The sequence below is a fragment of the Taeniopygia guttata genome, chromosome Z (assembly GCF_048771995.1).
Source record: "Taeniopygia guttata chromosome Z, bTaeGut7.mat, whole genome shotgun sequence".
NCBI classification, from domain to species: Eukaryota; Metazoa; Chordata; class Aves; order Passeriformes; family Estrildidae; genus Taeniopygia; species Taeniopygia guttata.
Window position 1 is genome coordinate 12,015,201 of NC_133063.1, and position 12,283 is coordinate 12,027,483.

At 39.2% G+C, this 12,283-nt stretch overlaps 1 protein-coding gene across 10 annotated transcripts in view; it reads left to right on the forward strand.

Annotated features, from left to right (window-relative positions):
• The window catches only part of SEMA4D (semaphorin 4D), a 109,266-nt gene that overhangs the window by 51,642 nt on the left and 45,341 nt on the right, over nt 1-12,283 (forward strand). For all 10 annotated transcript variants that reach the window (XM_041711346.2, XM_041711345.2, XM_030258377.4 and 7 more), the window contains 3 exons: nt 1,799-1,861; nt 9,143-9,534; nt 11,649-11,794. In XM_041711346.2, coding sequence (XP_041567280.2) covers nt 9,441-9,534; nt 11,649-11,794 — 240 coding nt within the window. In that variant the 5' untranslated portion in view covers nt 1,799-1,861; nt 9,143-9,440. The remainder of the gene's footprint in view (nt 1-1,798; nt 1,862-9,142; nt 9,535-11,648; nt 11,795-12,283) is intronic.

Sequence of the window (12,283 nt, forward strand, 5' to 3'; positions counted from 1 at the left end):
TATTTGCTGAGACTTGAAAACCTCCAGGTCAGGCTGTTTAAAGTAAGCCAGGAAAGTATACAGGTCAGCTGATTTGCTGCTAGGCTTTTCAGAGGAGTTTCACACCCACTGTAGCTGTTCATTTAGATGCAAGTGCTTTGTCCAGTGAAAGTCCTTGTACAAGCTATAGGCTTCTGAAAGCACTTTCTTAAGAGAGGAAAAAGAGATTTTTCCTTTTCCCTTAAGGTACCTGAAGCTAAAATAGATTATTATAGTTTGCTGTGGGAGCCTAAGCTGTAAGGAGGTGTACTTGGATCTGAAAACTCCAGTAGCGATAGTGGCTATGTTGATTGATAGTCTCTTGTGGCAACCAGGAAGTTTTTGTAAATTTTAACTATTCACTTCAGTACTGAGTAGCTAAAGCCATAGAGATGATGTGGTGTAAGTTGGTTTGTGGAGAGCTTGGTTACTGATCCGATGATTTACAGATGATTTACTTGCTTGCTCTAGTGTGTTTTCAACAGAATGAAAGGTGGATGGGGTTTTTTTTTCCATCAAAATAAGTCAATTACGTTCTGTTGCTGTTTGTGAAAAGTAGCCAGTTGGTAACATAGATGGGTGTAATGGATTTTTGTGGGGTAGCTTGTTCAAAAACCATTGTAGGGAAAATCAGTCAACCTTGCCTTCTTTATATAGCCTAAAAGATGCTGAAAATACTGTTTTGTAAGGAAAAATGTGCTTGATGTAGCTGTTTGATGCCTTTTACTACACTGGTAACCACAAAACGTGCACTGTTGAAGATCTCTGGATAAGACCTTGTAGAGGCTCTCCCTTAGACAGACCTGCAGTGTTGAGCTGCTTCTTGTGATTTTCTGTAGCCTGTTTCTTTTGAGGCTTCTGTCTTCTGAGTCATTATGATCTTCTGGGTCAATAATAAAGCCATCAGAAGTGCAATGGAGATTTTTTTGTCAGGTGCACCATCATAGCACTTTCATCTTTGGGAACCCCTTTACTATTGACTATAGTGCAATCTACTTCAGACCATCAGTGACTTGCATTAAAAAAACACTATCCCTTCACATGGCTCAGCCTTCTAAAAGTGCTTTGATGAGCATTAGGAAATACATATGCTAAATAGAATCTGATGTAACAGTGTTATGAGTCTGCGCCTTGAAAGCATGTTACATAGAGGAGTCTTGGGATAAATGCGTTTTTGTGCCCAGTTGTGATTGCTTCAGAGTGGCCCACTCTTGTCCTGTGATTACAGCAAAATAAATATAAGCATGCTGGGTTTCACTGTCAATATCCAGGGCCTCTGTCCTAAGTTTGTGCATAGCGAGTTGTTTAATAATGCAGGAAAGTGTTGGAACTGCTTTATATGAGTTTAGTAAAGGTAGTTGTTTGTGAGGCTGAGTGGTGTCTAACCTCTCTCTGGTACAATCCATACCAGCACATGAGGGGTCCCAGACTCTTACAGTATCAGTAATTGCTGCTGCAGTGCAAGTGCTGAATAATTTTGTGCTGGGTAGGTATGAGCCAGCTTGGGATAGGAGAAACAAATTGAGTTTTTAAAGGCCTGATGTTTCTGCTTTTTATCAGGTCTGCTTAATATTTTTTTTGTGTTAAGTGCAACGTCAGGATCTTGGCTCACTGGATGCAAATGCAGCAGTTCTGGTTTTTGTCAGGAATGCCCTGCCCTGGAAATCTGGAAAATAAAAGCCAAACTTTCTGAGGAGGATTTATTATATTTCCCATATCAAAACTTGTCCTTCAGGATTATGTGGTACTGATGTCAAAGCCTGTTTCTTCCTCTTTTCAGAAAGGACGTTTTCCTGACGGCTTCCCAGCTCTGGAGTGTGCAGGAGGCTCCGAAGGGTGGCAGGTACGTGCATTGAAATCAGAAGTACATCCCCACAGCAATGGGAGGCTGTGTTGGATTTGTGGTGACTCTCTTAGAGGTGTCCTTGTTAGCAAAACAAATAAATGTACTTCAAGAATACTGAGGACTTGGTGCATACTGAGAAATGTAAATCAGGATTGGATTATTAGTTGAATTTATTACATTCTTCTGCTTCAAGGCCAAAATACTCAGGAAACATACCAGGAAAGGACTTCTTTCACTCAGGAACATACTATTTTCCTGTTCTTTAGTTACCACTAAAAGGCTGTTTAGGGCTGCACCTTCCCTATGTTACATGGTTTCTATGTATGAAGGGGTACTGGTCTTGCTTTTGGAGATGTTTGACTCTGAAAGTGTTGCTGGACACCTAGGATAGTTTTTTTAAAGCACACATACCTGTTAATTTAGACGTGCAGGTACTTTCATGTGTGCCATTGGTTGCCAAGAGGCATCTTCAAATAACTTCAAATTACTCATTCAGTCCTGTGAGCCCAAGAAAAAATGAGAAAGAAACTGAGCAATATTTGATTGTGACAGTATGTTCAACTAGTAGGAGAAGATGAACTGCAGGCACTTTCTTGCTTGGTTTTAACTGCAGCACTGTCACTGTCACGACTCAGGTTTAATATCTGGGAGTACTCAGGCAGAAGAGGGTCTTTAGAACATGCCCCTCTTGAATTCTGTATTTGGCATAAATCAGCATCAAAGTTAGCTCTTTCCTATTGCTCTTTGAAGTTGAATCCTATTCCTAGAGATCTGCCCACAATCTTAAAAATAAGGATTTTAATCTGTCTTGTCATTATTTTTTTTGCATAATACTTTATCTTCATGTAATCTTTGCCCACAAAAAAAAGAACGTAGTAGTAAAAGAACAGGAATGTGAGTTTAAAAAAATAATAGATCTATAGCAGTATCCCTCTGAAGATAAATTCTCTTCTTCAAGCACCAGCCCTGAAGCACGTTAGTTTCCCGAGGGCTTCTTGATGACATATTTATCATGCAGAAACAGAAAATACTGATTTCTGGCCTAAAACTGGGAATTTGTTTCTTCAGCTTTTATATTTTAGCACAAGTGCACATCCTCCAGCAGGCTTTGTGGCAGAGATAAAGACCACGCCAAATTGTCTTGGGAATCTTCATCTAATTTGTAATCATTTAGCAACTACAAAGTATTTTGGTTACAGTTCAAAATGCAAATAATCCCGTGCTCTATATGTATGTTAATCATAAAGGGCTACTGGTTTACTAGTTTGAGGCTGTACCTTACTTCAGGAGAAAATGAATCCATATGTATTTTATAATAAAAAGATGGTAAATAATGATGTTTTTCATGAGACTGTATAAAAATGGAACTGTGCTTGAGGTTTTTAAAAGGGTGACAACTACCACCCTGTCTTTACTGGTCTGAAATTCACAAACTGTATAAATAAAACTCGGGTGTCAAAGGTATTTTGTATTCTTCTCATTGTGCAATTTTGATTACTTAAAATACAAATACTGCTAACTTTTCCTTTCAGTTTTGGAAACAAAATTGAAAAAGAAGAAAGCAGGTTTAAGTAAAATCTCATTGGGTTTCTCTAGTTTGCTTTTCAAATATGGAGCCTTAGAATCTGTTCTAAAATAGGCATCAATAAATATTAAAGCAGGCTTGTATTCTGTTAAAGCTTCAAAAGAAAGTTATTTAGGGAGAACTTGTAATTTATGCCCTCTGACAGCTGAATCATTTAACTCATCTTTTTCTGCTGGTGGAAGCAATTCACTCATAAATTTGCTTGTCTCCACATACTGAGCTTCATGTCCCTCATCATAGTAACTTACAAGTTACTCCTTGTAAGTTCTGCAAATGTTTTTGGATTTTTTGTTGTTTGAGATGTTTTCTTTTTTTTTAATTTTATTTTTTAATGATCTAAAAATACCGGGGTAGACTGCCTGGCAAACCTGCCATGGTTGTTTTAAACTCCTGGCAGTGGGGAGAAAGGGTATCTTGCAGTTAGTTGTTCCTTACTGTGAGGTCCTCATTTTGCTGTCCCTGGACAATGAGTGATGTGCAGTGATTTTAGGGGGAGGTCGGGAATTATGTATTTTAAAGGGCCTTCCTTTAAGGAAGGTGGTCTTTTGCCTGGCAGCCTCACTGAGGGGTTGGCATCACCTGTGGTCATGGAGCAGTGCATTGCTTGTGTTGGGGAAGAAAAGTGGGTGATGGCATGAATAAGTATAGAGTAGATGAGGGATTGCAAGGAAATATAAACCCTATGAAGGAGATAAACTGCAATACAAAAAGGGAGGAAAATTATAGAGGCATTTAGCATGGCTGGGGAATCAAGAAGAGAGTGATGGAATTAGGCCAGAATGGCCAGCATGTGTTTGGCTTTCTTCAGGGGAGAGGCTGGATCCTCTGTGATGGTAATGATCATTTCTTGGGAATCACAAGAGTCCCAGCTACGATGTTGACTTTTTCTGGTATGTTAATAAATCCTCCTGGTTTTAACCTTCATATACAAAATAAAACTAGATCCACTTAGCAGTTTATGTAATACTGAGCCAAATTGAGAAGTTGCACAATGCAACCAAGTGTTTATCAGAAGAAAAAATATTTCAAAACAAGTGTTGCAAAATTGGCCATTTCCTACATTTGAAATTCCAGAATCTGGCTAACATGTGTGGTATTTGCTCATATGAGATACATACTCGGATCCAGCCGTACCATGCTGACTGGGGAAGAAGACACTTGCCTCTGGGTTGCATTACTTATTAAAAAAAATCTGGGTATTGGCAAGGGTTGTGGAATTGACATCTCTGAAAGATTAAATTTTGTGTTCACAAGAAGTTCTTTGTGTGTACTTTGCCTCTGTGTCCTTGAGGATTAGAAGGATGACGGTCTCCTTTCCATGTGAATTTTCCAGCTTCTCACACTGCATGACTAGGATTTTGCATTTTTGCAGAAGGTGGACTGCAGCACTGCTTCTTTGGTGCCTAGTGACACAGGTGATGTGAGAGACAGATGGTTTCTGATCTTCGAAATAGTATATGCCATTGCAACCCCTTGGTGTCAAAACTTGGGCTAGTATTCCTTACTAGCAGTTATGCAGCCTGAAATTTTTTTAACAGCTTTGAATTTCCTTCGAGAGAGCAGAAGGTTGTTTTTACCTGTTTCTCTTTATGTACAATTTTACATGTGAAGGGGCGTGTTCACAGCTTTGAGCTTCCAGCTGTGTTCTCCTGAGCTGACAGGAGCTGTTCTGATTGCTTCTACAGTTGCCCTGGTTTTAGTCACCATAAATACAAGCATCACAGAAATCTCATTTTACTCGATTTCATCATTACACATTACATCATGGATGTAGAATTATCATCAGAGTCCCTAAACTATGGATTTACTGATTATTAACCTCAAATAAATTTTAACAGTTTTACAGAAAAGTCGACCTGTGGTCATTTTAGTCAGAATTTAGTTGCATAACCAAGTATTTCAGGTTGCTTTCTCCTTTCCTTCAGTGGTACTTGTTTCCAAGCAAATTGTGCCTTATTTTTTTGGGAGTAATGCTCAAAGTATTAGGAGACCTAACTTTTTAGAAATTCAGAGCACTCAGATCGAATCAAAACTAGCGAACATTGATGGAACTGAGTTAATCTGGAAAGGAGGCCATTGTCTGGGCCTTTTATATATATTTTTTTTTTTACTTTTTCTACCCCTTGTGTTATGTGAAAAGAGGTTCATATTAGAGTATTAATGATCTCTCAGTGGATGTCCGTGAAGGACTTACTCCAGATAATTTTCAGCACAGGGAAGGGAAGGGGAGAGTAAGTAAATTGAAGGCTAAATTAAAGGACAAGGTTCTAAATTCATTTTAATCTCTGTTTAAAGTTATAGAAATGAGAAAAAGTGGATCTTGCACAACTGGGCATGTAATGCTCACTGTAGTCATTTTGCAACATGCAAAATTTTACCCTAGATCAAATAATGAACAAGTCTTATTAATGTGAAAAAGGACCTTTCTTGCAATCCTGTACAATAGGAATGAAGTCAAATTTTCATTTTATTTAGTCAAAGCAATTCTCAGTCCATACAGCAAAGCGGGCACTAAAGGATCCAGCCAAATCCTTTGTTTCCTTCAAAAGATAATGTAATTTGTTTCAAGCTTCATTGTTATTTTGCATTTACTGAGGTAGGCAAACTAGACTAGGAATGAAATGTGACTATAGGAAAACTCAGGATTTTCATTTACTAGGGTTTATGTTTGCTAATCCTATATGAAAGTGCAACAAATTTACAGGACTTCAGAAGTCTCCTCTGGAATCATCTTTGCTGTATGATATTATACATATGTATGGCGTATGTATGGTATTGTTAGCTTTAAGGTGTCTTGGCTGTATCTTTAAAAAATAAATTTAAAATAAATTTTAAAAAAATTTAAAAAATAAAATCAGGGAATTGATTTTTATATGCAGTCTTTTCAGTAACAAAAGGTAGCATTAAGAAAAAGATTAGCTGTATTCAAACTGCTGTTTTCCTCCTTACATTTCTCTTAAAGTAGCTAAACTGCCTGGAACTTAATAATTGATCTCTTTTTAAACACTTATCTGTAAAGCTGTTTGCTTGCCTCAGAATATGCCATGCCTTGTAATTCAGATGAGTTGGCACTTGTTAATGTATTGGTGAGCAAAACCTGGAATTGCTTGTATGTGATGATAAACAGGAAGGATGAAAGGTACACCAAAAAACCTAACTTAAGCAAGCTTAACTGAAAGCATGATTAAAACCCAAAATAATTTATATGATCTGCTACAATCAGTTGGATTTGTGCTTACCAAGACCAAAAACACCAGAAAAAAAATACAGTTCAGGTTCAGCTTGAGCAAGTTACAGTCTTGTATGGATGATTTTCTTAGTAGATAAGATATTTATAGAAATAAATGAGATTCCTGAATCTTTCAGTCTTGCCTGTGATCATTTCGTAAAGGAGGTGTAAACACTTAGAATGTAGTTGCCCGTCTTCTACTCTACCACCTTACTTAAGATACACTGGCTGTGCTTACTAGAGATTCCTTGCCTTTTCCTGCTTAAACCCAGGTCCTCCCAGAGGAATCTTGCTCGTGCTTAGAGATGTTCTTGATGCAGCTTTCCCTTAGTCTTTTTACCTCTGTGTTTTTCAAGTACTGGCCCCTTCCTTTTTAATGTTACTAATGATTTTGTAACCTTCTGTCATGGGTTGACACTGACTGGATGCCACGCTCCCACAAAAGCTGCTCACTCACTCTCCTGAGCAGCTGGACAGGGGAGAGAAAATTTAAGGAAGGATTCATGGGTAGAGATAAGGACTGGTTGAGATCACTCATCTAATATCATTGTGGGCAAAGCAGGCTCTAATTAGACATATGAATTGAAAACATTACTAACACAGAGCAGGATAATGAGAAGTAAAAAAAGTCTTTAAAAACAACTTTCACCCCACCCCTCCCTCCTTCCCAAGCTCTACCTCCTTACCCCAGTGGTGCAGGAGGACAGGGAATGGGGGTAATGGTAAATTCATCAGCCGTGGTTTATCCTGCTGCTCAGGGGAGGAGTCATTCTCCAGCTGCACTGTGGGGTCCCTCCACAGGACAGTGTTCTCCATGGGCTTCTCTGATGTGAGTCCCTCTCAAGAGAGAAGCTTTCTGTGACTGCTGCAATGTGAGTCCCTCCCATGGACACACAGTCCTCCCAGAACTGCTGCAGCATGGGTCACTCTTCCATGGGGTGCAGTCCTTCAAGGAAAGGCTGCTGCAGCAGGGAGCAGAGCCCCTCTCTTCACAGTTCTCAGGGCTTCTTCAGTTCTCTTCACAGCTTCCTATAGCATCCACCTGCTCCAGCCTGGGTCTCCTCCATGGGCTGTGGGTGGATCTCGGCATCCCCATGGACCTCCCTGGGCTGCAGGGGCACAGCTGCTTCACCATGGGCTGCACCAGGGGCTGCAGGGGAATCCCAGCTCTGTGCCTGGAGCCCCTCCTGCCTCTCCTGCTGCACTGCCCTTGGTGTCCGCAGGGCTCTTGATCCTCTCACATGTTCTCACTCTGCTCTTTTCTGCTCACAGCTAAAACTGTTCCACCAACTGTATTTTGATTTCTTCTTAAATATATTAACACAGAGACATTGCTACCATTTGTAATTGGGCCAGCCTTGGCCAGCAGCCTGTCTGTCTCTGGAGCTGCCACAGGTTGGCTCTACTGGATGTTGTGGAAACTTCTAGCAGATTGTTCCATGAGCCACCGCCGTAGCCCACCCGCTACCAAAACCAAGCCATCCAAATCAATACACCTTCACTTGCCGTCCTGCTGGATAACTTCTAGGTATTACAGTTACCTTTTGTTGTAGTGTGTCTCCTACTAGAGTCACCTCAGTGTCTCAGGCAGTGATGGCACAGTGAAAATCTAGCATCTTGTGCCGTGCTGCAAAAGAGCAACATGTTAATTTCATTATCACCCCAAGTGTACAGGCCTCAAAACCTATTTATAATCTAGTAATTGATGAATGCACTCACTGCTTCTGGAGTCTTCACCTAGGAGTGGTTGTAGGAAGACAGGAGGAGTGGAGACTTCTGGAAGATGGTGAGAAAGCAGTGAATAGTTTTGTTTATTAGGACAGGCTTTTCTGGGTCTGAGAGTAATAGTTGACTTAGACGCACAATGACTTTCATGGTACTGTCTATATAGTAGTTTCACTGTTGAAGTGTTTTCTCTCTTAATTTTTGTATGCAGTGCATTAGCTCTTTGTTTGTGTAGCTGTATTTCCACCTCCTGGATACCACACACCTTGAGTATGAATTAGTAGTGTTACAGAAAACTTCACTAAAAAGGACTTAGCTCTAAGATCCCAAGTATGGGACGTACAGCAGACTTGTGTAACCATTCTTACTATTAATGCTGCATGTCTCATGTTCTTAGTGGTTTTTGTTATCTTTGTTTATTGTTTGTTAGAGAGTTGGGATTTTCTTTGACACACTATCGAAAGACTAGACTAGAATCGAGTTTTGTGTATTAAACATAATTGACAATTCAAAGTATTTACACTTGGAAATTTTAGATTGAAATGATTGCTTTCAATTATCGTGCATTTGCCATGTAATGTGTGTCTTATTTTTAAGAGTATTATTTTCACCAATTAGTATATTTTGTATCCAAATTAAGATATGCAGACAGCTGTAGAAATGCTGCGACATCAGTGCTATTTTTGGCAGTATTTGGTTTGCTTTATCTTTTACTTCTTGCTTCCCCGTCTCTCCACAGCATCATTTATTTCTCTGGCAAACAGAAGAATGCACTCAGTCACACTTCTCAGCAGCTCTGCAGCCTGGGGAGCGTGTGGGCAGTCTTTGTATGCAGCATCCTGGAAAATGTGCGTTCTCTTGAAATGATCTGCTGAAAAGCACGTACTTGTACAGTCGTTCCAGCCTCCCTTGTTGTGTTGCTCTCAAGAGCTGAAATGTCTGGTTTCTAACACTCTCTGGGGTCTCCATTTCATCTGCCAAAGAAACGCTACCTCCTGCAGTTATCCAGGGAGCCCCGAAGAGCAGGGACACTGAAGATGGCTCTGTGTGCTTTTTATGCGGTTTGGGGTTTCTTGCTAGACGTGTCAGTAGCATTTGGCCCAGTGCCGAGGATGACTTGGGAACACAAAGGTAAGAACAGAAATTCAAGTATTGTAACTTGGGACATTGCCACATCCTCAGGGTTTCTGTGGGATTTGAACTGAGGCTTTAGGTTCTTTCAGCCAGTTTGCTGTGAGTGGGTCAGGTGTTGCTACTTTGCTCACCTCCTGAAATGCTTAGGACCAGAATATTCAAAAGTCATTTGGGCTCTGGGTTAACTGACTTTGGTTCCTTCAAGCAGCTTTGAAAACAGAGCAGTTTTGAAACAAGGAGGAATTCAAAATTTGACTTTCTCAGCTGAAGGATATTGCAACTGAAACTTGTTTCAAGAGAAAACCCCAGTAGGGGTATTTTATTTAAAACAAATTATTTTTACCTTTGTCAACAGAGCATTTGAACCGCTTTCAACATCATTTTATGGTGTCTAGATATGAAAGTCTTTTACAGAACAGCGCTTTTCTTGCATTTGAAATTGCAGCACATATGCATAATCTCCCAATACACTAATCAGAAGTCTGCAAATAAAAGTGCAAAGAGAAGTAATAGAAATCAGGGAACCCCTAGGTTTTGGTTTAATAATTTAGCCTGGCTCTGAAAAGGACTTTAGAACAAAGTTTATAGAGTAGTATTTTGTAAATATATGCATTTTTTTCTTTTTTCTGCTCCTACACCCCCTCCTCCTCCCCCCCTCCCCCATGTGGCATGGATGTTTTAAGAGTTTTTGTCTTTGGGTCCTTCTTTAACATTAATAAGCAGCAATTGATTACTTACCCAAGTGTATAATAACTGAACAAACCCAAACAAATACATTGGCTGTATAATGAAGCAATCTTAAATGTTAAAATCTGAGCAAACATTATGTAGGAAAAAATAGATGGAGACGAAGAATGTAGTAGGAATAAGCAGACTGCAGAATGACTGTAGGAAGTGTTTTTCCTGATTGTTAGTATAGCAGTTAGTGAGTTGCTGACACAGCCTTTCAGAAAGGGTGGCCTAGACAAGTTGCTATTTAATGGTATAGTAAGGTACTGCTGACTCACATCCAAATTAGTCAAAAGAAATGGAGTTTATTTTCATTCCTGCTGTTTTTCTTATCTGTCTGCTAAAGATTGTTGCATTTAAAAGTTGGGGAAACCTACTTTGAATAGGAGAGGGTATTTAGGTCAGTGGAGTTGCATGAATCAGTTAATCCATTTTGAGAAAATTTTTCTGCCAAGTAAAATATTTCAAAATTACATGCTTGAGAATCTGTCTTAAAATTAATGTTTCTGGAGTATTACAGTTGAAAATGTAAAATTACTAATGATACAACTGGAAGTACTAGTACATTGTTTTCATCTGTATCGTAAAAAGCCATGCATAATTAATCTCGCATCTTCATGTACAAAAGCTTTCAGTCATTTTTAAATTATAGTTGTACTGTCAGAAAAAATACTCTTTTGTATTAATCAGTTTGTGTCATCTTTCTTCAAGCCATTCTCGTCCATTCAACACTCTTCCTCATTCCACTGCCTTTTCTCTCTTTTTCTTGTCTTATTTCTATTCATCTTAAATTTTTCCCTCATGCTGTTATTTTGTGTGTATGTTGTGTATTTCATCTCTGGTTTTCACTTTACAATCAGCTGCAAATGATTTGTTATTTGCTTAAGTGTCTTCTCTCTGCTGTGTCAGTATGCTGAAGAGTTGTTTTAAGCTGGAGAATGTTTTGTAGGATTTGTTCAGGGTAGTTGCAGATGGATGTGGTGACTGGCCTGATTTTCCACAGTAGATTGGTATATGGAAAGGAAAAGGTGAGAGGAACAATCTTGACAGTGGATGTGGAAAATACAAGTTTAGAAAAAGCAAGTAGAAAAAAAAAGAAGGAAGAAGTGAGTTACAGGGATCACTACGAGAGGAAATACTCGAGCATTTGAAATTGAATGAGAAAGTCAGGACAAGTGATTTTGATGTATAGAAGCTGCTGTTTCTGCTGAACCAAGCTTCTGAGGGGTCCCTTGTCTTTTACACAGGTTGTCTGAATTAACCTTTGTTGTTTTCAAGTTTTCCAATAGCTATTTAGATAACTTAGGAAAAGATTATTCATGAGCTTGTCCCTAAGTGATTGTGTTTCTTCATGAGGTGCTATATTTTTTCCATTTCAACAGAGGTCCAGCTAATACATTTTAATGAATCAAAAGTGTCAAACTATTCAACCTTGCTGTTAAATGAAGACAAAAATGTTCTATATGTAGGAGCCAGGGATGTGATCTTTGCCTTAAACGCAGTGAATATTGCTGAGAAGCAGAACGAGGTATGCCTTTTAATACATTATTGTACTCCAAAATTGACTTAATTTCCTGATATCAGTAGCATTGCATTTTAGACATATAGGTACCTAAAAAAGAAATTGCTCTGTATGGCCTACTCCATTACTATTTCTAGAAGATTTTACAGAGTAAAAGAGAGTAAGAAAGGAGAAGCTGGATATAAACAAGTAATTGGTGATCTCCTTTGGTATTTTCTTCTTGGGAGCAGGATGGACGAGAGGGACTGTGGGAATTATAGTTCTTAGATGTTTTCTTAACTACCAGGAGTGGGTCATTTTCTGTTCATCAGAGTCAAAAAGTAGTCTGAAACAGAATCAAATCTGAGGCTTGCTCGGAGCAGGCTGCAGATGTGCTGCAAAAGAAGGCCCTGTTCTTTTGGTGTTATCTTCTGTTTTATGTCTAGGTGTGTCTGCACAGCAAGTGCTGGTGCAGACAGGTCTGATCAGCTCACTCAGAGGAGTACTTTGAATATA